The sequence below is a fragment of the Pipistrellus hanaki genome, assembly GCF_964339955.1.
Source record: "Pipistrellus hanaki genome assembly, chromosome: 7".
NCBI lineage: Eukaryota > Metazoa > Chordata > Mammalia > Chiroptera > Vespertilionidae > Pipistrellus > Pipistrellus hanaki.
In genome coordinates, this window is record NC_140509.1 from 62,777,235 (window position 1) to 62,805,190 (window position 27,956).

The window sequence follows — 27,956 nt, forward strand, 5'->3', positions numbered from 1 at the left end:
ACACACATAGCATGAGAATAAGCTGTGTTCTGGATGCTAGCTGGCTGTTTCAGGCGGCCCCACACAGGGTGACTATCTCATTTTATTACGGCTCCTATTTACTCACTTTCAAAAATCTTGGAGATCCTGACTCAGAAAAGGGTCTCCTCCTGGCTAACTTCCCTTAACCATACCCTCAAATTCAGAATGAATAGTTAAGCTTAGGGACTTCTGATACTAGTATTGTACTATCTTTTGTTCCAGAGTACAACTGATTTCTAGTGCTCATTTCTAGAAGTGTGACATGGAATTCCTCTACTTGCAATTATGAGGCTGTAACATTATACACTTTATGCTGTGCATTCTGCTCAAACTATGTTAAAACCAGTATCTCCAATTAGTTTCTAAAGCACATGTTGATGTTATGCTTTTTTCAAATCTTTTTAGTAGAATTTATCATTTAGCCATATTTATATACATTTAGGTCATTAATTACTCTCCTGGTTGAATAAGTAATGCTGGAATAAAAACCCAACTCCTATAAGTGCCCATGTGATTTGGTGCTTGCCTTTCCAACCTAAGCTTCTTCCATATTTACTCTTGCTCACCCATAAGCTCCAATTGGCAATTTGATGGTTCTTAAAACTCATTAAGCTCTTTCTTGCCTCAGGACCATAGCATTTTCTATTCTTTACGCTAGGAATGCTGTTCCCCATTTTCACATGGCTGGATTCTCTGTTCCTTCAGGTCTTCATGGAAACCATGCTAGTGACTCTTTTACTCCATTATTTTCTATCATAGACCCTGATTTTTAAAAATAGGCTCTTACTGTTGTCCAATTGTTCATTGCCTGGCTTTTTATGAGAAAGTAAAGTCTCAGAGAATAATAATTTATTTGTCTTCCTCATTGCTATTTTCCCACTGCCAGGCATAGAACATGTTTATGATTAAAAAAAAAAAAAGGTACAGTGCTGCTTCTCATCTGTGTCAGACCCCACATCTTCCTTAGGAACAAGCACTTTTTCACACCTTCAATTTTCTTCCTATTGACCTCGAATGTATCTTTTATGTTCTCCCTACATTTTTGTCCTCCTGTCAGTGAGAAAGACATGCTCTTCATATGCCATTCTTTCTAAGGCTATTCTAGCCCACCCCTTCTCAGATCTTCTATTACTTAGCTCCTCCTTCACTTGTTTAAGTTTTTCATCATCCTACAATAATCCTTCTTTGGACTTCTAGACTAAGGTGAAAGACTAAAGGCTCTCTTTCCAGAAATCAACCAAGAATAAAGATAATGAGAAACATGAATGAAACCACTGGAAGTAAGAAGCACCCATAATCCAAACATCACTCTTTTAAAAAGTCTGCCACGTATTGGAAAATTGAACCAGGGCAGAAGACTCTGATATAAGAAAACAAGATATAAGGGCTCCCTGGTTGAGCATGAAGAACATAGAGATCATTATAGGTGACACACTGTAAGAGACAGGAAATGACCCTTGCAGGGAACAGATGGTCTGAGATGCATGAGAGCACTGGGGAAATGTTCTGAGCCCTGCTTGGCTTTAGGTATCATAAGTGATAATGTTAAATGTGAAAATGGGTCAGCGTGTCGTCCCTTCAAGAAGCAGGATATGGATAAGTTAAGGCAAGCAAGAAAGGATCTATAGTAACCAGCATGAATGCTCAGCCTTGAGCTCACCTGTCACCATACAAAAGAGATATGATAAAAATGAGTCAAGGAAAGATAAATGAGCATGGATGGAACTGGAGAGCATTATGCTAAGCAAAATTAGCCTGTCGGGGAAAGATAAATATCACATGATCTCACTCATGTATGGAATATAATAATCAAAATAATTTGATGAACAAGAATAGATCAGAGAAAAATGGCAGCAGGGAGGTGGGTTTAGAGAGCAACCAAAGGACTTGTATGCATGCATATTAGCATAACCAATGGACACAGACACTGGGTCGGTGGCGGTCTGCATGGAGTGGGAATGGTTGGGGTGGAGTGGGAGGAGGTCAATCAGGGAAAAAGGAGACATATGACCAACCAGAATCTAAAGCCAAACAGTGGGACCCCAGAGCCAAGGCTTTTAATGTCTATAAATATATTTTGCATGCAAATATTTCTGAAAGAACAAATAATCGAATGAATGAAAAATTAAACACCAAAGACTATTTCTTGGTGCTCTAGAATGGCCTGCACATAGCAGGAATTCAATGAACATGTGGTGAATAAAATATTTGGTTAATCATTCTAAAAAACCAAAAGAAAAATACCTATGGTGTCAAAACAAGCCAGAGGAAAATCATTTGGGCAAAAAATGAAAAAGGATCCCAAGTCAAATTTATAGAAAATATTCCTTTATTAACTTTTGGTCAAGAATATATTTGTATATGTTCAGAAAACAACTCTGAGACCATGTGGATTCTGGCAACAGAGAGGAATTGACAGGACTACACACACACACACACACACACACACATCCTCTTCTTAGATGTAGATAATATCATCCTACCTAATAAAAAAGTAATATGCAGATTGACCATCACTTCAATACACAAGATGGCTGCCCCCATGTGGTCAAAGATACTACCCCCATGTGGACAAGATGGCCAGTAGAGGAGGGCATTTGGGAGGGACCAGGCCTTCCAGGGAGGACAGTTATGGGTGATCAGGCCAGCAGGGGAGGGCAGTTGGAGGTGACCAGGCTGGTGGAGGAGGGAAGTTGGGGGTGACCAAGCCTGCAGGGAAGGGCAGTTGGGGGGACCCAGGCCTGCAGGGGAGGGTAGTTAGGGGTAAACAGGCTGGCAGGGGAGCAGTTAGGCATCAATCAGGCTGGCAGGGAAGTGGTTAGAGGGTGATCAGGCTGGCAGGCAGAAGCAGTTAGGGGCAATCAAGAAGGCAGGCAGGTGAGCCGTTGGGAGCCAGCAGTCCTGGATTGTGAGAGGGATGTCCGACTGCCCGTTTAGGCCTGATCTCACAAGGATTGGGCCTAGACAGGCAGTTGGAGATCCTTTGCGGGGTCCCAGGTTGGAGAGGGTGCAGGCTGGGCTGAGGGACACCCGCTCTCATGAACGATTTTGTGCACCAGGCCTCTAGGATTATATAATCCTGATTTTGTTGTTTCAGAACATATCCAGGAAAAATAAATAATCTTTTAAAATAAACTACTGTGTGACAAAAAGTCTGCAAACATCAAAATAAAGTGAAAGTGAGAATCCCAGGAGGTCAGTAAGCACAGGGGCCTGCTTCCCTTCAGGGCTATCCATCACACCACAGTGACCCTGTGCTGGTTTTATGATGCTCTGTGGGATTCAGGAGACAGGAGATAGAGTGCACATAAAGCCAGTCTCCAGAGGGTCCCATCTTCAGAGTAAGGGTGGATGAGAAGTGACCGTGGGCAGAGACAAGGACAATGAGGAAACATTCTTCTGGAACTTGAGTTCTGTAGTGAGAGGAAAAAACTTACCCTGATTATTCATGACCATAAGATAGTCATCTGAACCACCGTGTGCGCTTGTGGCCTGTTATGTGCTTTCAGGTGCAGTGGTCTGAAACGTGTGTTCTTTTAAAGCACACACTGTGCATATGAAAACTGGCCACCGTGTAGGCCAAAAAAGGCAAGTTCCAAAGAAATTGCAGAGTATCAGTATCTGACTGATCATAGACTCTGAACAAAATGCAATCAAGTTTGAAATCAGTGATAGAATGAATAAAAATCCTATACATTTGGAAATCTGAAAATATAAGAAGTCCTTCTGGGACTCGGGGTGGCGTGACCACGTGTACCCATGGAATGTCAGAAAGCTGCCTCCTCTCACCTTTAGAGCGAGTGTTTGCAGTGGGCCAGCATCACGCCTCACCAATCGATGCTGTCATCTAACACGCTCTTCTCTGTGACGTGAGGGCATTTTTAGGGCAAACTGAAGGAAGCTCACATTCTTTGGCTGCTTGTCACGTGCCAGATACTGCTCTAAATACTCTGTCTTTCATCGCCCTTCAACACAACTCAGATACGTCAGTTTTGGTTGAGTCCTCTCTTTATATTAGGAAACCAAAATTTTGAGAGCTTATAAAATGAAGTGGTAGATTCATTAGGAAGTGATAATATCCAAAACTGGAACCCAGGTCTGTCTGCCTCCACAGCTCGTGCCTTTGACTACACGGTGTTCCTTTCAGCCTCACACAGGTGAGATCATCCCATAAGGTGGTCATCTTAGCATTCTCATCACTAACCATACTTTTACAGGTCAAGGTTAGGTCCATTGAAATTGAATTCCACTCCAAAATAATTAAGCAAGGCTTCTTCAATTCTCAAGTGACAACAAATAAAAGAATTAAGCATAAGAATTAAGCATATCCATAGCCCTCATGCAAGACTATATTTATATTTACTATATTTACAATCAGTTAGCATTGGTAGAAGTTTCCTTTTCAGAAAACTATTTGGATCATCATAAAATCATTGAATAATCAAACTCTTGCTGTTTCCCTCCCCTCCCCACTCTCTCCTTTCTCTGTTTCTCTGTCTGTCTCTCTTTAATAAAAGGGGACTATGGTCTAGTTATTAGGATTATATTAAAATGAGTATCCACAGGGCAGCTATTAGCACCCAGCTAATTGCAACTTGAATTTAAAGTTGCAACCTGAGAATAAAATTAAGAAAAACCTAATTTAATCGAGTCTAATAAAATTTAAGTAAGTAGAGCATCTTTTGTAGAAGCTTCCAGTGCTAGGTGGCTCTGTGTCAATGATTTCCTACATTCAGTGCCTTGGATGTAGAATCGGAACAGCCTGACCAGAGTACTACTGTAATAGTGGAAGTAGAAGCCTGATCGAATAAATTTCAGCCTATAAGAAGGACATGTCAACAGGAGAAAAGTGATGGTCACTTTGGGCAGTGGTTTACGGGTATAGAAGAGCAGAATGTGCCCTCAGCTTTGTGCAGAGAACAGGGTGCCCTGGACATCCAAGGCAGCATTCTGGTTTATTCAGCAAGTCAATCCCTAGGGTGCAAAAGGATGCATCAGACTATAGTAATTTGAAGACATAACACAAATATCATCCAATTACTGCCTTTATTTCTAGTTCAGCCAGAAATCTCTTTTTAAAAAAAAATGTATTTTATTGATTTTTTACAGAGAGGAAGAGAGAGGGATAGAGAGTTAGAAACATTGATGAGAGAGAAACATCGACCAGCTGCCTCCTGCACACCCCCCACTGGGGATGTGCCTGCAACCAAGGAACATGCCCTTGACCAGAATCGAACCTGGGACCTTTCAGTCCACAGGCCAACGCTCTATCCACTGAGCCAAACTGGTTTCGGCCAGAAATCTCTTGGCTACTCTTTGTCTTTCTCAAAGTTGTTTGATTCTAAGGAGAACTTATGCAGATTCCAGCTTTCCTGATGATCTTTTTGTCTAAATTGCTAGAACTATCTTTCTGAGTTCAACTTTACTTAGCATGATTTCATTTACTGAGAGAAAATTACCTCGAAATAGGCTGAAAAAATGGAGGGTCTGGATTGGGCCATGACAATTGAATACTGTCTCAGGACACTGGGACACCCACAAATGGCCACCTCACTGTCTCTCAGTTGCTATGGAGAGGAATTGAACCATGGCCTCCTGGTTCATATGTCAATGCTCAACCACTGAGCCATGCCAGCTGGGCTAAAGGGACATTTTGAAGGGAAACTTCTTGGAAAGTTGCGCTGGGCTGGCAGGGCTGCTTGTGAAGTGTTGCTGCATGCGCTCCTCTCATCACTGCCTCCCGTCTCCTCTCTTTGTCTTTCACCTTCCCATGGGTGTCTCGTCTCTGGACATATCTTCCAGAGTCAGAATTATGCCTCAACTCTTCTCCAATATGAAAAGGCATGATGAATGAAAGTCCTATCCAGGACTGGATCTTTGTGATAAAATAAACAATTCGTCAGCATGGCAATTGCTCAGGCACAGCTAGCAGTTGATAAATGTTGTGTAGGTGGAGAGTCCACTAGCTCCTTCTCGGGGAAAATGTTCCTTTTGATATCGGCTGATATAACACAGGACACTTTGATCCAGCTAAACAGGTAAGAGTTACCTCAAAACACCCACAGGAACTGTAATAATTTCAGGACACCTACACACCAAATCATTGTTTCCTTTCTTTTTAAATTTTTTTACAATGGAATAGAAGGAGGAGGTGGGCAAGATAGAGAGACAGAGATAGATATGTAGAGAGACAGAGAGAGATAAGGAGGGAGATATATAGGCAGAGAAGGAAAAAGTGAATAGTATTTCTTTTTTCTTTTCTATTTTTTAACCCACAACTACTAATGCATGTTGTTCCTGGCCCCCCAAACAAAAGCATACAAAAGATCCTAATTTGGGGGGTCACATGTCTATTTTTATAATAGCCCTCACATTATTTATGTCACTGAAGGTCAAGTCTACTTTTTCTTGATCACATATTTCATAGTATTTCACTTATGGATATAAATATGGAAAGAAGCTATCTTCATCTTCTGAGATACTTTTGTGGCCTTTTGCCCAGAGAGAGTGGGAACCCTGTAAAATGATACACAAAAGGGCAAGATAATTCTCTACAATTTCCAAGGTACTGTGAAAGGAAGATTTACTCATTGTCTGCATATCTGAGTTGGTGGTCTAAAGCAAGGCCACCTCTGACAAATTTCATATGTTCATAAACTTGGACATAAACCATTTGGTCAATTGTGTAACATATCTGACTTTCTTAGAGATGAACTTCTTTAAATGTCAAAATTAGATACTTATTCATGATAATACTGATGAAATGCACAAAAATGGTAATGGTGGAGAGTAAGTGGAAAAATATGTCTTTTATGGCTAGGGTAGAAGAACATATCTATGATTAGTCTCATAGTGTTACTATATGTATTTTTTCATATTAACATAGATAAACAATGTTACTTAAAATCTTATTAGTTTTTACTTACTTTATATTTCATTGTTATTCTCAAAATTTGTTACTTGAAACAAATTTCTTGAAACCCCTGGTTATGTCTGGGGACCGATGTGCCAACTCATAAGGATGAATCATAACTCGTTTAAGCCCCTTTGGTAACCTCATCCCCTTCTACTTCCACTTGCTTCCCCAGCATCCCATGTGCTTATTTTAGCCAAGTAACAGTCCTCACCAGGAGACCCATGGGAGAGTCTGCTGGCGGGGATTCTAGGAAAGATTCATTTGCTTGATGAAGGGACAAGCACTGGGGGAGAGCAATCTAAGAATTTCTTCTTCCTGCCTTTAACATGGTTGTGAAGGATGTGAAATTTGGTGTTTATCAAACCTCCTGAGACTGTAGATGGCAAGTCTAAGGACAAAAAGCCAACACTCTGGAGATAGAAAAGTGGAAAATGACTAAGTCTTAAGTGATAATACTAAGCAATATCACTCTGAAACTACCTTCTTACAGGGTTCTTATTTTGTGAGATATTACATATCTTTATTGCTTGAGTCACGGTTGATTGGATATTCACTCAGCAAATACTGAATTATTTAAACATTGCTCCTGATGCTTGGGCTGCACCAGCATATCAAATATACAACCTCACTGGCCTCACAGGCAATGTACCATGTCAGAGGAGACATACACTACAGAAACAAAAATTTGGAATGTAATGTGCCAGGGATGACAGTCATTATGGAGAGTATAAAGCAAGGCAAGGGGATAGAGGATCATGAAAGATAACTTATATAGGTTGCTCATGGAGGCTTTTCTGAGGGCTAATCATTTGAGCAGAGACATGAAAGAGTGAGCCAGGTGGCTATCTGGGGAGACTGTTATTTATAGGCAAAAGCACCATTAACTTATATTTCCAATAAGTTTTTATTCATGCTTCAAAACAGAGCTCAAATATCATCATTTCTGGGATGTCTTCCAGGACCTCCCACTCAATAAAATGAATCCCTTCCTCTTGTGAGCTCCTCTATACCTTAACATGTACTATTACGGTCATCAGGTCCTCTTTTAATTTACTTGTTGACATAGCTTATAAAGTCACCTTCTCTAGACTGTGGGACTCAAGAAGGACAAGATCAATCTTAGTCACTACTATTTTGGCTCCTAGCATGCAGTACTTGCTATCTAATAGACTTCTCTCCTTTGACTGTTCTGGATATAAATGTGAGGTTTCCACTGCAGTGTGATTAATAATGGGCACCTATAATAAAATATTGTTGAAGGGAGATTATGTTTTGTGCTGAAGAAATTTGTCTTGCAAGCACTGGGAAAGCTGACTACTCTGAGATATCATGGACAAACCAAGCAGGTCACCTAGGCAGGAAATCTTTGGTTTTCACTTAGGAGAGAAAAATATATAAGATGGCTGAGAAGCAAGCTGGTTCCCTATCAGGTACATCTGTCTAATCACATCATGTCATTGGTCTTTTGAAAGACTGCCAAAAAGTAATTGTAAGACCACTCACCAAGATTAGGTAATGAGAGTCTTCTGAGCATTTCTTCTGGATGGAGAGAAAGAGGCTCATTTTGCTTCTAGATCTTGAATGAATCCTCATCTGTAAACCTTCCTCTTAGGCAACTTTCGAACTCATTTCAGTGCAGAGGGAAGCATATTGTTGGCTCAACTCTAAATGAACTGGGTTTGCCATAAAATACAACCTAGCAGGTATTGTATTTTTAATGCCAAAGGTGAATAGAAAGGAAAAAGGGCATGTGAAGAAACTGAAAACATCAGTGAAGGCTTAAAGAAAATGAAAAAAGAATTTTATTGGACACACCTGTGTGGAAATATAATAAAAAGAGGATCAAAGGATATTAAGTGTATTTTGTTGTTGTTGTTTGTTAATCCTCACCGAAGGATATATTTTCCATTGATCCTTAGAGAGAGTGGAAAGGAGGTAGAGTTAGGGGGAGAAAGAGACAGAGAGAGAGAGAGAGATTGATGTGAGATAGTCACATCGGTTGGTTGCCTTCCCAGGTAAGTGCTCTTGACAGGGAATTGAATCCATGACTCTTTTGTGAATAGAAGGAGCTCTAACCACTGATCACACCAGCCAAGGCTATTAAGTGTATTTTTTAATTAAATCCAGAGTTTGCAGAATAAAGTAAACAATGTATTTTTTTTAAAATTTCCCCCTCAAGAGCAAAACAGGAAGAAAGGCATTTGCTTTTATTTATAATCTCAAATAGAATCAAATTTCCTTCCCTGGGTGTTATGTTGACTGACATTAATATTAATAATTAATATTTTTAATATGTTTGCTTTCCATTTAAATAAAACTCTTTTAAATTCAGAATTAAAAAATAATGTATTTTAAATTGTAAGGGTATAATGACAAACCTACAGCCAAAATCATACTGAATGGGCAAAAACTAAATTCATTTCCCCTAAGAATGGGAATAAGACAGGAATGCCCACTTTCACCACACTTGTTCAATATAGTACTGGAAGTGCTAGCCATAGCAATCAAATAATAAGAAGAAATAAAAGGCATACAACTTGGAAAAGAACAAGTAAAACTGTCCTTATTTGCAGATGACATGATACTATGCATAGAAAATCCCAAAGACTCCATCAAAAAACTACTAGACCTAATAAATGAATTTGGCAATGTGGCAGGATACAAAATTAACACCCAGAAAACTATGCCCTATTTATATAACAATAATGAACTCACAGAAAGAGAAATGAAAAAAAAATTCCATTTATCAATGCACCAAAAAAATTAAGATACCTAGGAATAAACTTATCTAAGTATGTAAAAGACCTGTACTGGGAAAACTATAGGACACTGAAAAAAGAGATAGAGGAAAACATAAACAAATGGAAGGGCATACCATGTTCATAGATTGGTAGAATCAACATCATTAAAATGTCCATACCAACCATAGAAATCTACAGATTCAATGCAATCCCCATTAAAATACCAATGGCATATTTCAAATATCCAGAACAAACTCTCCAAAAATTCATCTGCAATAAAAAAAAAAGACCCTGGATAGTCACAGCAATCCTGAGAATAAGGAATAAAGTTGGAGGGATCACAATACCAGATATCAAGTTATATTACCAAGCAACAGTTCTCAAAACTGCCTAGTACTGGCATAAGAACAGACATATAGATCTATGGAACAGAACAGAGAACCAAGAAGGCCCAGAGACAAATGAAAACATGCTCAGTCACTAATCATCTGTGAGATGCAAATCAAAATAACAATGAGATACCATCTCACATCTGTCAGAATAGCTATCATCAACAAATCAACAAACGACAAGTGCTGATGAGGATGTGGAGAAAAAGGAACCCTCATGCACTGTTGGTGGGAATGCAGACTGGTGCAATTACTATGGAAGACAATATGTAGTCTCCTCAAAAAGTTAAAAATGAAACTCCCATTTGACCCAATAATCCCACTTCTAGGACTATAAGAAATCAGAAATACTAATCTGAAAGGATATATGCACCTCTATGTTAATAGCAGCACAATTTACAATAGCTAAGATTGGAAAACAGCCTAAGTGCCCTTCAGCAGATTAGTGGATTAGAAAATGGTGGTACATCTACACAATGGAATACTAACCTGCTGTAAAAAAGAAGGAACTTTTACCATTTACAACAGCATGGATGGATCTGGAGAGCATTATGCTAAGCGAAATAAGCCAGTCGGAGAAAGATAAATATCACATGATCTCACTCACATGTGGAATATAATGATCAAAATAATTTGATGAACAAGAATAGATCCAGAGACAAATGGCAGGGGGATGGGGGGGTGGAGAGGAAGTGTTAGAAAGTAACCAAAGGACTTGTAAGCATACATATTAGCATAACCAATGGACACAGACACTGGGTCAGTGGGGGCTTGCCTGAGGTGGGAATGGCTGGGGTGGGGTTGAGGAAGGTCAATCAGGGAAAAGGGAGACATATGTAAAATTTTAGACAATAAATAAAAAAATTGAATTAAAAAATTATAAGGGTATAAAGATTTAAATGTATATGCATCACAAAATTTTTCTTAAGGATGGCTTAGAGTTAGCTAGAGTGTCAATAAATATTTTCAAGAAATATTTTTAAAAAGATAATTCCTAGATACATTTTCTTTGAGTTTTCATTTGAGGTTTCAAATTCCGTTTTTCATGTTTTTTAAGGAAACTTACCATACATATAGTTTCCATCACAAGAATAAAAATAAGTTTTAAAGGATTGTAGAATAGATCGGTACATATAAAATATTCTTTAGAATAGGGGTGTCGAACTCAATCAGAGAAGGGGCCAAAATCTAAAATCCAACCTAAATCGCGGGCCGAATGGTTTACTGAACAGTCATAAACTGACAATGTCATAAACTGACAGCGGAGTGCAGTGATGACAGCGCGGTGCGGGCCACATTGCAAGGCCTGGCGGGCTGGATTTGGCCCGCGGGCCTTGTGTTTGACACATGTGCTTTAGAAGAATGTAATTATAACACCAGAAATGGTTTAGGAAGATCAGCTTCCTAAAAAGTTCATCCCAGTACATGCTGGTTTGTTCCTTATGCATTAGTTGCTCTCCCAGGTTAGGACATATCCAAACTTCCAGGACAATCCTGGACCCTCTTCCTCTTTATTAAGGGAGGGATATCCTCCCATCTTCACCAGGAGAGGGTCAAGGTTAGTTTAGCAGTGGCCAGCACCTGGTCTAGAGCAACCAAGTAGCACTAGGGACAAAGGTGTACTGGGGAGGTGATGAGATTGGATTACGTGTATTACGCAAACTGAGCAGCTGCAACTGAATGGGATTCGTAGATTAGAATTAATGGAAAACATACAACTGTTCTTTGACATCGGAAGGGCTTCTTTGGATAGCAATTGTAGACACCTGTAGGGTTTTTAAGAGAGGCAATTTTATATTCATCATACTTTCCCCCCCTGCTCTTCCTTTCTTTCTTCATCAGTTTTCTTTTTTGGGGGGTAAGTGGGTGGGTGTTGAAACCTTAGCCTATTCTCTTAACTAGAAGAGTATCTGCCAGCAGAAAAGTCAACAAACTCACAGGAGACAAAAGACATTCTTAGTTTGATTGCTCCTAATAAGCTTCAGTGCTTCCAGACCGCATAATGTCATAGAATTGTTTGTAATGCTCCTTTAAAAGGGTGACAGGGTTCAGAAATAAACTGCACGTGGTAAGAAGAGCCTCCCAGGGGTTATGCCTGCGAAGTGAGTGGCGAGGCTTTGGGAGCGGTGGTGGTTTCCGGCCATTAGCGTTACTAACCAGGCGGGCTTCGCATTTATGGGAATCTACTCAGAGCAGGATGACACAGGCAACCTTCACTAAGCCACCCTGCCTGATTTCCTCAAGGTCATGCTGAAACAAACTTTCCTCCAATCATCTTTGATTGGAACGTTTCATTATTTTTATACGTCCTTGAGCTAGAGAGGGGCCACGCAGTAGCTGCATTAGGTCCACGGGTCACACAATCATATCGAGTGCTTTGTGCCCGCATAAAGCAATTACTGTCAACTGTCAATTAACCTCGTTATCGAAGGAAGCATTAATGTAGAAAATACAAATCCTAGATAACCCACCCGTGTCTTTCTTGCTGCCATAGTTGCAGCTGAGGGGAGAGTCAGATAATGGAAGTGCCAGGGGGAGCTTGGGTTGAGAGGTCTCTTCAGGAAAATGTGAGCAGAGATGCTAAATTCAGCTGCCACTATGCCCGCTACTTAAGCCGGCTGCCCTTTTGCACAGCACCAGGAAGCAAAAATAACATTGCTTTTCCCGCAACTTCTGGCTGAAAAACAAAAGGCATTGGGCAGGGGACGCCAGCAGAAAGCGGCAGGGAAGGCACACGGAGAGGCTGGCAGGCACCTGCAGTCAGAGCCCAGAGGCCTGTAGGGACCACAGGCAGGTTCTCTGCACCTTCCTCCGTAGGAAGCTCATTGCCCAAGGCTCTTGGGGACAATGTTTGGGTGTTTTGCCCTTTAGGATTTTGACTGTGTCAACCCAATGTGGTAAAATGTGTCTAATTGCCAATGTTAAAATTAATCATTTATAATTTCTCATGTGATAAACATTCTTTTGCTACAGGTTCCTACACAAATAACTACATGTCCTTAAGGTCCTGGGCATTAGTGCTATCCCCATTGTTCTCAGGTAAGAAACCCTTCAGGTTGGCACCTCATCCAGGCCAGGAGCCACAGGAGGGGTGAAGATGACACCTCTTCAGGTGATCCCTCATGGCATTGCTCTGGGAAGGGGCGACGTTTCAACAAGGGGGGTGGGGGGAGATAAAGCAATAAGGATAAAACTACAGTGGGCTTCCAGGACCTACTGAGCAGGTGAGGGCCCTGTCGGGAAAGACAGAAGGGACAGCAGACTAAGATCACAGCCAAAGACAAGCAAAAGAGAGCTGGGAAATAGTGTTCAGGAAATGAAGGCAAAAAAATTATAACATTATATGTTTTGATGAAGAAAATATTTTGAGTATGTTAAAAAAAAAAAAAAGACAACAGATGCAAAATGGCATTATTTGTGCTAGGCCCCATGTTAGCAAACTAAGATTTAATACTTATGCTAGCTTCGATTTCATTTTGCCAGGAACATGACTTTTAACCAGGTAACATGGCATGGATAGGTCAGCATTAGTGAGATAACCCAGCCCATAGTCGCTTCTGTTCCCCTTTGGGGAGCAATCTTGCCTGAAAAAACACATTCTTTCCTAATAATTTCCCTTGTCCACCCCCCTTCCGCCTTTAAAAAACCTTTCCTTGTCCATAGCTCTGTGGGTTTCTTTTATTTGCTAGATGGGATGCTGTCCAATTCATGAATCACTGAATAAAACCAATCTGATCCTTAACATCACTAGGTTAAATTTTTGTTATTTAACAGGTTAAAAGTATATAAAAAGCCAAATTCTGTAAATACAAATTTGCAATAAAATTAATGGGATCGAGGAAGAAGCCCATTGGCCAGTTTTTGCCTCAAAATGAATTTGTGTATATTAAAGTGAAAATCCAGTAGAAAATTGGATAAGTAGGTACAAAAAAATCAAGTGAAAGAGGAAGAGAGAAACAGTGAAAAACATAAGGAGATTTCTGGAGACTACTGGCCAGAGTTCTTCTTAATATTAGGGAGAAAGAGAGAGATGAAGGGGGGAAAGGGAGGGGAGAAATAAATATAACAGGAACTTAAGGCTAGTGACTATAAAATGGGAAGTAATAGCAGGGAAGATTATGAAAATGTAAATGTCAGCGGGCAAAAAAAAAAAAAAAAAAAAAAAGCTGAAACCAGTTTGGCTCAGTGGATAGAGCGTCGGCCTGCGGACTGAAGGGTCCCGGGTTCGATTCCGGTCAAGGGCATGTACCTTGGTTGCGGGCACAACCCCAGTGGGGGGTGTGCAAGAGGCAGCTGATTGATGGTTCTCTCTCATCGATGTTTCTAACTCTCTATCCCTCCTCTTCCTCTCTGTGAAAAATCAATAAAATATATTTTAAAAAATATAACAGTTAAAGAAACGAGTGAAGCTGCACCTCTCTGATTGATTACTTAGTCTGTGAATTTTTCTATGAAGCTCATCAGCTAGAGAAGGTGAATTCAGATATAATGAAAATGTGATGTTATGAATTCTGGTTAAAAAAGGAAGGAGGAAATCAAAGGTTATTATTGCTTCTCTTTCCTCTTTTAAGACACAAAGACAACAAGAAACATGGAGGATAATATCAGATGTAATCAAAGAAGCAAGCAAATAGAAAGTCCCCCATTCTTTGTACCAACCATGAAGCTCACACGAACCAAATTCAAGGACACTGAAAGCTGAAGAATATCTCCAGTGTCAAACAGGTGCTAAAAGTTTCTGGCCAATGCAATGTCAAAATGTCTAAAAAGCATATGTAATGAGCCTTTAAGGAGAGTGGCAAGATGACAGTGGAAGACCTAAAGACATGATTTGACTTTCTATAACAGAAGGAGAGGCATTTACTAATAGAAAACATGTTAATATTGTATTCCTATTTAATTTTGTATTGTGTTTTTATTGTATTCCTTCTAGCCAAGGAAGAATTCCAGAGGCAATGCATGTCTTTAGAAATACCAAGGGAGTAAGGGATAAAAAGAAACCAAAAAAGCATACAGATTTAAGTTTTCTAGATAATTCTTCCATGCAGGAAGTATATGTTTTTAAACCTTATGCCAATGGCAATTTTCTCTCAGGCAAGTATTTTGATATGAAGATTTGGAATTTTATAAGGCAAGTCCAAAGAAAGAAATATTAAATAATACATAAAATATTGAAATCTGCTAAGCAACAGAAGTTGAGAGATTTGCTTGATAGCAACAATCTAAGCACCTACTTAGGTTTGCAGGGGATAAGGATGAGGGGATGAGAAAGACTGTGACCAGATTATAATACACTCCTTGTGTTGTTGTCAAAGGCTATGGATATTTTATACAAGAACATATAACTCAGTACATCAAAAAGTAAGTCAGTGACAGTCTGGGCGCTTACTAATGGGTCTTAGAGCAGCATGTAGAGGCTTCCACCAACTATTTGTATAGATCTGAAAAATGTGCAGAAGAGCCATTGGAAAGATTTAAAAACAACCTTCGATTCTGACTACACTGAACCCTGGATGTGGTACGTGTGCTTGCCCAGGTCGCATGAGTGTGTGCTATTTCCACAAATCAGCTGGCAAATGAAAGATCTGAATATAAATTAGGTAATAGACATTACCTATTTATAAAACTCACGATTTGAGGTTTATGAGTCCTCTTATTCTTCTCCTGGCTATACACAGGTAAAAAACATCTATAGAATCTTTTGGGTCCCTGGCCCTTTAAAGAAACTTGGTCTATGTTTCCAACAGACCCAAACATGTTCAGAGCAGACCCAAACATTAAGCAACATTTATTTAGGAGATATTAGCTAATGGCACAGCTGGATAACTGAAGAAGTATGAGTTAATAATGATTTCATCTTTCTCATGTTCAAAAATACTAGAATGATCACAGACCCAAGGACCACACACTTGAAGTTTGGGCAGCTTAAGAAACTGTGGAAGTGTGTTCCTCACCCCCCCAAAAAAAATTCACATTACCTCAGACTGTATTTGGAGGTAGGACTTTCAAGAGGAAATTAAGATTAAAGAGGTCTCCCATCCAAGTACTAACCAGGCCTGACCCTGCTTAGCTTTGGGGATCAGCCAGTCACTGGGGATGGGGTGGGTCAGAGCAAGTGCCGTGTGCCAGGGGGTGGGGGAGACTCGGGGGAGGTCAATGGGGGGAAAAGGACACATATGTGCTACTATTTGTAATACTTTAAACAATAAAAGAATTTTAAAAAATTAAATAAGGTCAGTGGGGGAACCTTAATCCAATATATGTCTGTATAAGAAGAGGAGAGTAGGACATTGATAAGCAGAGGGAAGTACATGTGAAAATGTATGGAGAAGTAGGCCACTTAAAACCCAAGGAGAGAGGGATCAGAAAAATCAACCTTGCCAACACTTTGATCTCAGACTTCTAGCTTCCAGAACCAGGAGAAAATGAATTCTGTTGTTTAAGCCACCCAATCTGAGGTGCTTTGTGATGGCAGTTATAACAAACTAATATTTTAGACTCCTATAATGAACCCCCTTTTTTTCTTAGAAGTCTGAAATAAGACCCAATTTGCTTTTGTGATTAAATGGATTCTACATGATACTCACAACCCCAACAGGAAAGGCCAACACAGCTAGCATCCAGTCCCGAAGAGAGATGAGCTTCCTGAGTTGCCTCTCTTGTTCTTGGTTCCCACTTCCTCTAGTCAGAAGACTGGAAAGATCAGTCAGCACACAGATGCCAAAAAAGACAGCCTGTATAACCTGGAGGAGACAATAACTGCTGTTAGTCCATTAGCTCTACAGAGACCCAGACTGTACAACAGCAAATAAGCTACATGTTTGCAAAACAACATGTGATAAGAGAGGATCAGAAGCACATTTAAAAAGCTGGCCATACACATAACAAAAGAGAAAGAAAGCTGAGAAAATTCATCTCACAACCATTACTTCCATTTTTGCTCACCTAAGGACAAATGCAAAACATGCATGCACACACACAGTTCGACAGAAAGCAACATCAATCACCAAAATGACATGTCCATTAATTTAACACCTGTGTTCTAGTTATATTGACTGGTGAGGTTTAACAAACATCTAAGACATGCAAGGAAAAGGACCAGCGTATTCTGAGTAATAAATGAGACAATTCAGTCTGACTGTGAAGAAACCTTCCTATGCTTTAATCTGTTAGAATTAGAATGTTTTATCAAATGGAGTGGTAGAAAGCATCTAGTCTATGAGTCATAAATAAATCAACTGAATGCACCAATCAAGACTGGTGTAGAGCAAATTTTTGTTGTCAAACTTGAAGTAAATGATTTCCTTCTCAGGTTTTCAGTTTTTATGAACTATAATAACATCTTCACAAGCAATGCCAACTTATGTAGATACTCACATCATTGTCCCCAAATAAAGTAACCAGTTGTACTTTCCCAAATCAATTACAACCTGAACTACTTAACTGTTTTAATTGTACTGTTACAGAGAGAGAACACTGAAATGCTATAGCCCAATAATTATTTGTGAAATTCTTAATGTGGGTGCAAATGCATTAATGATCCAGAGCTACGAGTGGAGGCAGGCAACATACTGTAACACAACTTGGCAATGATAATTCAGATTATGGAAATGGCAGAAAATGTATTCCCTGGGCTCAACATCATGCGCATTTAACACCAACAAAAGATTCAAGAGTATTATTCTGGTTTCCTGTAAGAGAAATGATTTTCTGATGATGTATTTATTTATAAAAGATACAACTTTATTAATTACCTGTTTAGAAAACATAATTTTGGGGGTAAATTTCCATGTTGGCTGTGGAAGAACCTGTGACAGCTCTGTGGATGGGTTCCCCACTGAGGCACAGAACAAAGGAAAGAAGGGCACTCAAAATCACCTGGTTCTACCCCTTAGCACAGCACTGCCACACTCACATTGTTATTCACTCTGTTCAAAGTTGTATAGATGCCACTTTGAAAATTCCCTGTAATGGAAACTTCATCATCAGGCTGTGTTAAATAAACAAAAGTCCTTCAGTATGTTTATATATAACTAGAGGCCCAGTGCACAAAATTCGTGCATGCGGGGGAGGGTGTCCCTCAGCCCAGCCTGCACCATCTCCAATCTGGGACCCTTCAAGGAATGTTCGACCACCGTTTAGGCCCTATCCTACCAGGACTGCTGGCTCCCAACTGCTGGCTCTCAACTGCTCTCCTGCCTGCCCTCCTGATTGCTCCTAACTGCTTCTGCCAGTCAGCCTGATCACCCCCTAACCACTCCCCTGCCAGCCTGATTGATGCCTAACTGCACCCGCTGTCAGCCTGATTGCCCCTAATTGCCCTCCTCTGCAGGCCTGGGAATGGAACAGTGAAGATTCTTAGAGAGAAGGAGGTAGAGGGTGGGAAGATATTAAACAAAGATCTTACAGTGGTGCCTCGCATAACGAACGCCTCGCACAGCGAACTTTGGACAGGTTTTTCATGAAACCATCGGCCAAAAAGCAGAAAATGGATGAAGATGTGCAAGATTCGGTAGACTCTACTTAGTCTGTCTTAAAATTAAAAAAATGTGTGTTTTTTTAAAAAAAATTATGTTTTTAGATGTATCTAAATAAAAATATGTCATCTTAGCATATTTTTTTTATGTCATCTTAGCATATTTTATGCTACAGAACGAATTATTTTTTTTAACATGTATTGTTATGGGAAAACGCGTTTCACAGAACAAACTTTTTGCATAACAAGCTTGCTCCTGGAACGAATTAAGTTCGTTGTGTGAGGCACCACTGTATATGCATATATATTGTACATTACCTATGGACATAGACAGTAGGGTGGTGAAGGCCTGGGGTGGTGCAAGAATAGGGCAGAGGGAAGCAATGGTTGGAGGTAGGAGGGGAGAGGGACATCTGTAATAATCTCAACAATTAAGATTTAAATAAATATATATTTTTAAATGTGAAGTTTACCCAGAGATGCACAAGTGAATCTTAAGTAGGATTACCTGGAAGCATTATTCAGCTCCAGCCATTCTACAGAGTTGGCATTTCTAAACCATCAACTCAGCATGACACACACATACACCATCTGGCTTTGAGTTCTTAGCAGGTTGGTGGCTTTTATTATTTTGTGTTACATGTAGAAATGAAGTGGTCAATTGTACCATTTCCCTCCAAGAAATATAAATAGGGATTTATCAGAATGCAAAAAATATCCTAGGATACTTTGGAGTCACTCTAGCATTTGTTCTTCTTGAACATTTTTCTACACTTTAATTCCTTGTGCATCTTTCCTTTACGCCCATAACTCTCCCTGTCAGAAACTTAGATTTTTTTTTACTGAGTCATGTTAAGTTTAGGATTAATTTCCACAAATATGGAGATGTACCCAAATCCCATTCATATCCTTTTCTTTTTTACACATGAGTGATTTTCATTAAAGTAATATATATATATATATATATATATATATATATATATATATATATATATATATGCATTTTCTGCCCTAGCCTTTTTGGCTCAATTGGATATAGCCATCAGCTGGGAACCGAAGGGTCCCAAGTTTGATTCTTATCATGGGCACACACCTCGGTTGTAGACTCCTTCCTAGCTCTGGTCTGGGCTCATGCAGGAGACAACCATCCATGTGCTTCTTTCACATCGATATTTCTATCTGTCTTTCCCTCTCTCTAAAAATCAATGGAAAAATATCCTCAGGTGAGAATTTAAAAAATGACAATAATAAAAGAAAAGAAATAAATAGAAATCCTAACAAAACAAAACAAAATACCAAAAATATGTTTTCCTTTTTTTCTCTGAATGCACTAAACAATACAATTCTGTTTATACTTTAGGGAAAATTCAATAGACTTATATAATTTATCCATATATATAATGGTTTATCTAAAATAGGGTTTTTATTTTATTTTATTTTATTAGATTATCTTCAGTATCCTCAATTATATGTAATTGTACCAAATCTATAGTCTATATATTAGGTCATGTCATCATTAATTAGTAATTTTTACATTCCTGCTTAATTGGCCAAACTCAGGCAAGAACCAAAAATGCACCAAAGTGGAAAAACAACACCTTAAGTGATAATTTGAATCATTATTTATATGAATTTTTAAAGACTTGACTATCTATATCTTGCCCTTGGGAAGCAAGATTTCCAATGATTTATACTATGGTGTAACACATTTTACATATATTGCATTTTCATAAAATGAACATAAAGAGTACTTTTGAAGATTTTGCTTATTTTAAAGTTACTGTTAGACATGGTAGACAGAATAAACAAGAAGATGTCACTCTGCGGGGCAATAACAAAACAACAGTGATGAAGAACATGGAATGAAGGAAAATTGTGGGGAGAACATATGGGAAGAAGGCAGGGAGACTTATAGGTATCATAAGGGAAGTCCTAGAGGAGTTCTCTATGTGAGGATAAGGGGATTAATTTAAGGGGAGATGATCAAGAAGAAATAAAACTCTGCCTAAACTCTTTTATAGTGAGAGAACAAAGTACTATGTAACCTTTAATAAATGTATTTGTAATCTAGGAAAGAATAGTATACAAGATAGATGGATGGATGGATGGATGGATGAGTGGATGGATAGATAGATATAGATAGATAGATGATAGATAGATAGATAGATAGATAGATAGATAGAAAGAATATGATATATAGCATTAAATAGATATGACACACAAATATAACATACATGGTATTTGTGCAGGGTGTGTGTGTGTGTGTGTAAGTTTGTGTGTGTGTGTGTGTGTGTGTGTGTGTGTGTGTGTGTGTGTAATTTCTCCTATGCAGAAAGTCATATAACACATTTGGATAAATAGTGTGAGCTTGAGGCCTTCCTATATATCTTAGCTATCGTTACTTAGCATGTGGCACTGTACCAAAAACATTTTGCTATCAGTTCATAAAACTTCCAATGCAGTTCTTGCCAGAAACCAATCTACGGCTGTATCTGTGCTCAATGAAGAATGAATTTGACTGAAGGAGTTAAATAATATGTGAAAAGGATCCAAAAGCAATAAAATAGCAGTACTAGTAAACACAATCTTCAAGGGATTCCCCATTCATTCCACACATATCTTACTTTTTAATGGTGCATAATTCCTTCTCCTTATTACCAAGATCAAGAGTGAATGCCAAAAGTATTTAGGCACTGTGGGACAGTGAGTGGATATGAAATTAGATGAATGTATCACATGATCTCAGTCATATGTGGAATCTAATGAACAAAATAAACTGATGAACATAATAGATCCAGAGACATAGAAGCATGGAACAGACTGACAAATCTCATAAGGAAGGTCGGGGAGGGTGGGTGGATGGGCAGAGATTAACTAAAGAACTTGTATGCATATATGCATAACCTAAGGACACAGATAATAGGATGGTAAAGGCCTGGGACAGGGTGGGGAGGCAGCTAGAAAAGGTCAATGGGGGAAAAGGAGGACATCTGCAATACTTTCAACAATAAAGACTAAAAAAAAAGAAAGAAAACAAAGAAAGGAAGAAATCAGATGAATGAATTATTGTAGGATTCCTTTGCATTTGTTTCCAGTGCCTTCCTTGCCTGAGACATCTGAACATTCGTAGCAGCTCTTCAGCTACAGGGATCCATCTCAGTTACTGTATGGAGTCTGTCCATTACCAAAAAGCTGTTATCAGTTACATGTTTGAATACTACTTCGTAGAGAAATCAATGCATTTAAAAGTACCAGAGGGTCTCTCTGCTTCCTTCATCCACTGAGACTATACCCATCAGATGCATTGCCTGGTGAATTTTTCTCTACTGCCCTTAGAGAGCGTGAGCCTGAATAAGCCAATTTGGCTCTCTGACTGTAATGACTGTAACGCTATTTTTCTAACTCTGTCATTAAAATGATGTGCTTTAAGCCCAAGCATTCTCAAAGAATGTTCACCACAAGCATTTTTGAGGAGATGGACTCACAGCATCAAGCCCATGGTTTTCAGAATGTGATTTAGAATCCTTGCCCATGTACACAGACATTTACCTCATACTGCTCTATCTCATTACTGAAAATTGATGAAGTAAGCCATAAGTCACCACAGGCAAGCAATCCATTCAGATAGAAAGAAAGAAAAACAAACTTTTCAGTCAAAAATAATGCACTGGGATAAGCAGCTTTGGAAAGGAAAGCATGCCCACAAAATTCATTACAATTATCACATAATCGCTTTCAATAGGTAAGTAACAAGAAGAGTCATCTAAAGATGGCATCACACCATGGGTGCAATCACACCATGTTCCTGCAACAGCCCACTCAGAGAATGGCCGGACCTTCCAAGAGATGCCATTCTAATCTGCAAATAACCACACAAAGTCCCCTTTGAATGGTTCTCACTGTGCTTCACTGAAGCTATGAGCTACTCAACACTTTTATAGGCTTAAAGATTTTTTAAAACTATTCATATTAGCATGCACTTTTCTGAACACTGTCTAAAACACGCCATTGATTTAACAAATATTTATTGATTGACTAACATGTACAAAGCACTTAGGAAACTACTAATGCAGAAATGCAGGCTAGTAAATGATTGTATGCTGTGCGGCAGATGTGACTGTGCGCAGAAAGGTTTAATTTGTAACTTAGCGGAATCTATACTTGCTAAGTACATGATATCGAGATTTAAGCACAACAATAGTGATGAACAATTATTTTAAAAAAAGATGCATCTTTCATAGCACAAATCTGTTGTGGAGATTTTTTAACATTGTGAAGTGTTTTTTCATCCCATTAAATTGGTAACAGTTTACTTCAGCAGAAGATGGCTTAAGTGCCAAACATAATCATTAAAGAGTTAGATAAATCTTAAACCTTAATTCAGGACCTTGACGAATTAAGAGCAAATCAGGTTTTCACTGATTAAATGTTACAGAATCAGATAATCTCTCATACTTATGTACAATCTGTATATATATATATATATTAATATATTTTATTGATTTTGTACAGAGAGGAAGGGAGAGAGTTAGAGTTAGAAACATCGATGAGAGAAAGTCATCGATCAGCTGCCTCTTGCACACCCCCTACTGGGGATATGCCCGCAACCAAGGTACATGCCCTTGACCGGAATCGAACCCGGGACCTTTCAGTCCCCAAGCTGACGCTCTATCCATTGAGCCAAACCAGTTTCGGCCAATCTGTATATTTAAAGAGCATACTATACACATGTTAATAAAGCTGTGTAGAAAGTTATGGTCACTGTCCCTAGAAGTTTCTATTTAAAATATTTAGAAATTTATTGATTTTGGACTGTCTAGTATCATTCACAGTGTGAGGGACATACCTTCTGAAACAACTTTAAGGAAAAAATAACCAAAAATGTATTTTAAATTGTGGCTACCTGTAGCCTACATTAATTTTTGGGAGGAAATTGTAGATATGTCAGTAAGTGTGGAGTCATATAGGGTAGAACCTGGTTCTCCAACATATCTCTTTCTATGCTCTGATACTCATTTATTCACCGTTCCAAACGACTATCATTTTTTTTCACAAGCAGAAGACTAGTTCTTGTGTCTGTGTTTTGCAAGTGCTCTCACCTCAACCTGGCACATATTTCCATGTAGTCCACTATTATTCATCCTCAGACCCAGCTCTACCCTCTCCTTGACAAAGTGCTGCTGACTTTTCCATATGTATCTTGCTGCCAGGATTTTATATCTTATGCTCCTCTACGCTTGCATTTATGTCACTGCATTTAGCTGTTTGCTTCCGCCTGTCTGCCCTCAAAGACGATGAGCTACATGAGGCAGAGCATAAGGTTCCCATCATCTTTATATTCTTAGGTCTGATTTATCTGCTTGAGTGCTTAGTTGTCCTGAGGAAAGTGCTTTTTATACTCTGAATTTCAGTTTCCTTTTCTGTCAAATGGTCTTAAGAAGATTTGCCACACAATTTATTGTGAGCATTAAATAAGATACTGTAAATGGAAGCGGAACCCTGGCTCTGAGTTAATGTTGACTTGAATCTGAACCATTCCATGCACCACTGCCACACACATCACAACAGTAAATCAGCACTGAGCAAAATGCCTAGCCCTGAGATCCTCAATAAATGATGATCAAATGAATAGTTATGATGCACATAAACCCAAGTGTATAGGACAGTGATTCTTTGAGTTATAAGAACTTTAAGGATATGATGAAAACTACGGCCTTTCTATATGCACATATACTTGATTTTACATGGAATTTTAGGGACTTTCCAAATCCCATGAAACTCAGTTTCAGTTATGGTCCTTTGAGTCTACAGGCACTGGGATGAGTCCCTACCATAGACAATCATGTAGATTACCTTGATCTAGATGAATTTGGCCACCTTATTTGACTGCTACAGAGTCAGTTTATCTCAAACTGCATAAGGCTCTGGCCCTGACCCTTCAGTCTAGTAGAATAGCTATGGGTGGCTTGCAACCACAAAGTGTCCTCTTCTGGGATGTGTGTGTGTGGGGGGAGGGGACCAAAAATAAGAAGTTCCTTCTTTGCTGGACTGTTTTCTGGGATCTAACATTATATCTGAAAAAGATATCATGAACCTCTCAAGATTTTAGGTTCTTCTTCATGAAGGCAAACATTACACAAAGTCAGGGTGCAGTTTGTCTTAAGCAGGGTTAGAGTTTTTGTCAGAGAACTCCTAGGCACACAAATAAATTGCTGATTCTTTTAAGTCTTAGCTAAGCTTAATGCAGATTTATCTCTCTAACCCCCAAACAGCTCAATGCATGTCTCTCTCTCCAACCAAGCATCATGATGTTTATTTGCATGTTCAGGTATGATTTGTAAATATTTTAGCTCCTATACAGTTCTCTGTAACTGGAGATCTGAGGGAATAATCTTTGGAGGGCAACTGGTGAAACTGGCTACACGATGCCAGTTTTCCTGGAGATGATTTTTACTCAGAGGATTATCTCCCCACATGCCATTTCTTTGAAGATCCCTTGTGTACACTTAAACAAAACTCTCAGACCCAGAACCAGGTGCTCCTTCTTTCATGTTTTGTAAATACCTTAATGTGGCACTTAACAAATTGCACAGTAATTATCTGTTGATGTTTCTGTATCACCTTCTACAGAGCCCCGAGGGCAAAGATGATGTCTCATTCACCTTTGTATCCCCAGAGCCTGACGCAGTACCCATTCATAAAAGCAGACACTGACGGAGACTCCTTGCCTTTAAGAAGTTCTGATATAGGATGATCAAAATAAAAACACACTTACCATACAAAATAATATAATCTAGACTGGTGGGAAAGGATGGGGAAAGGACTCCCCTAGAGTGGGTCCTATCTGAGTTGAGTTGTGGAGAATAGGTAAGAGGCAGTCTCTAGAAGAAAAAAGAAGGATTAGGAGGGCAATGTGCCTGTTCTAGGTGAAAGCAGCAGTATCTCTGAAGGGAAGGCAGAGTGACAGAGGAACTATAAGTAGTTTGGGAGACCAGTCACAACAGGTAGAAAAGACATATTGTCAAGAGATGATGTTGAAGAAGCAGAGAAGTGCTTGAGTATGACTAGGTCTAGAAAACCAGGATAAAGAGTTTAAAGTAAAAGGAAAAATATTAAAGGGAAAATATAGAACCATTATAGAATTTTAAACAGAGGAGTAGCACATTTGGAAAGATCACCCTGAGAACAGATAATGGATCAGAACATGATAATATTGAAGGCAGAGGGGCCAGTGAGGAGGCAGTTTAAGAAGGCCAAGTTTGAGAATATGTGGGAACAGAAAAAAAGGCAGTGGACCTAGAAGAGTGGACCAACCCTGGAGCCATATCAAGGATGTGAAGGAGGAAGACTAGCCATTACTGAGTATGAAAGGTGAAAGGAGACAGGAGAATCAATGGTCACTTCCATGCTTCAGGACTCCTGGAAAGGGTGCCATCGACCAAGATGCAGATGTTTAAAAGTTTCCCTTTTTGAAATATTACATTCAAGGTGCCTCTGGGACACTTAAATGGAGAAGTCCAACAGGTAATTGGACACATGCGTTTGTAGGGTAGAAAACCTCCCAGACAGTGAACAAGTTCCACCAGAACGAAAGTTTACACTAAGAAAACAAGGGGTCAGAAGCTGGTCCAGTGCAATGCCAAGATTTTTGGCATAAAGAGCGTTGAAAACTGAGCTGAGCAAAAGTGGCGAAGAGCTAGGAGAAAGCCCAAGAGAGGACAGTAACTGTCAAGGCAGCCATGGAAGATCAGTTCTGTGGAGAAGAAATATTTCAATAACCTCAAATATTGAAGTCAGAGAAGTGCTTTTACTGGGTCTGACAATGAGGAGGTCCTTGTGTCTTCATGATAGTAGTTTCAATGGACTTTATGAGTCAGGAGCCAATGTGAGAAGTGAATTACAGCTGAAGCCCTCAAGTTAGTGAGTAAGAAATATTCTTTCCCAAAGCATAACTGGGAAAGGGAAGAAAAACAAAGTAGTAATTAGAGGGATTTCTAAGGGACTTGAATTCTGAAACAGTATCCTCTCACTGACTCATGCCCGATTTATTGAATTTTGAAGGTTTATTTAATTTAATAAGAAATACACTTGATGATAAATCCAACAAATGTATCTGTCCCTTGATAATATTGTGATCATTTATTTAAATTTTTTTAATCTCTGGTGATTGGTGAAGGTAAGTCCAGGATATAATCTATTTGCTTAGAATGGTCATTTGTTTCCCATCAATGATTATGCTTCAGATACTTAAAATACACATTTCTTTCTTCATTCAACTATGAAATTACCCAAGACAGTAAGTTAGTCTGGTGCTCAGTATACTCTGTCATTCTTCCCACACACATCTGCTGCTTTTAAGAATATTTCAAAGATTCCATCTGGACAAGACATACTGCATCTCACTCCAACCAACAGGGGGGGAAAAAAATCCCACACCTCCTCCTCAAGGTGCAAGGGCACTTCCCCTCTTTAGTTTTAAAAGAGTTTCTCTGTGATATGTTCTTTAAAGATGTGAGTCTAAAGGAAGATTTTGCTTCTGTACAAACTAAAACAACTCTCTACTAAAAAGAAGGCATATACTTAGGAATCAAGCTAATGAAAGATGTGTAAGACAGCACAAATAACACCACAAAACTTTACTGAGATAAGATTAGAGCCCTAAAGGAATGGAAAAATACACTATGTTCCTGGAAGGTACAATATTGCAAAATGTAACCTCTCTCTAAAATGATTATAGAGTCAATGTTATCTCAATTAATAACCTGACTTTTTTTGGGGGGGGGGATTAAAATTTGGCAAACCTAAAATTAAATGAGGGATGCAAAAAGCCAAGAGGCGTAAAAACAATCTTGAAGAATAAAGTTGAAGAACTTACACCACCGGATATCCAGTTGTAATTTACAGTTGTAGTAATTAAAAGACTGTAACATCACTCAGCCTGTGTGGCTCAGTTGGTTTTGTGTCGTCCCTTGCACCAAGAGGTCATTGGGTGGATTCCTGGTGGAGGCACATGCCCAGGTTGTCAGCTTGATCTCCAGTAGGGGCATGCAAAAAGCAGCTGATTGATGTTTCCATTTCTCCCTCTCCCTCTCTCTTCCTCTTTCTGGAATCAATAAAAACATTTTTTTTTTTTTACAAAAAGGGTGTGACGTGGGTGCAAAGATTAATAGACCAGTGGAGCAGAACAGAGGCCCAAACACTGACTCACTCACATACAGTCGCCTGATGTATAGCAAAATTGCCACAGCCCTTCTTTGGACTAAGGAGAAAAAAATCTTTGACTCATACTTCATACCACACACAAAGATCACCACCAAATGGATCATAAATGTGAAAGGTAAAATTACAAGACTTTCAGAATGTAGTATAGGATAATATCTTCATGATCTGGGATTAGAAAAATATTTCTTAAA

The 27,956-nt window shown here is 39.1% G+C and overlaps 1 protein-coding gene across 2 annotated transcripts in view; it reads right to left on the minus strand.

Moving 5' to 3' along the window:
* AIG1 (androgen induced 1) overlaps nucleotides 1-27,956 on the minus strand; it is a 167,077-nt gene that overhangs the window by 119,366 nt on the left and 19,755 nt on the right. For both annotated transcript variants that reach the window (XM_084889331.1, XM_084889332.1), the window contains exon 2: nucleotides 16,655-16,810. In XM_084889331.1, the coding sequence (XP_084745457.1) occupies nucleotides 16,655-16,810 (156 nt within the window). The remainder of the gene's footprint in view (nucleotides 1-16,654; nucleotides 16,811-27,956) is intronic.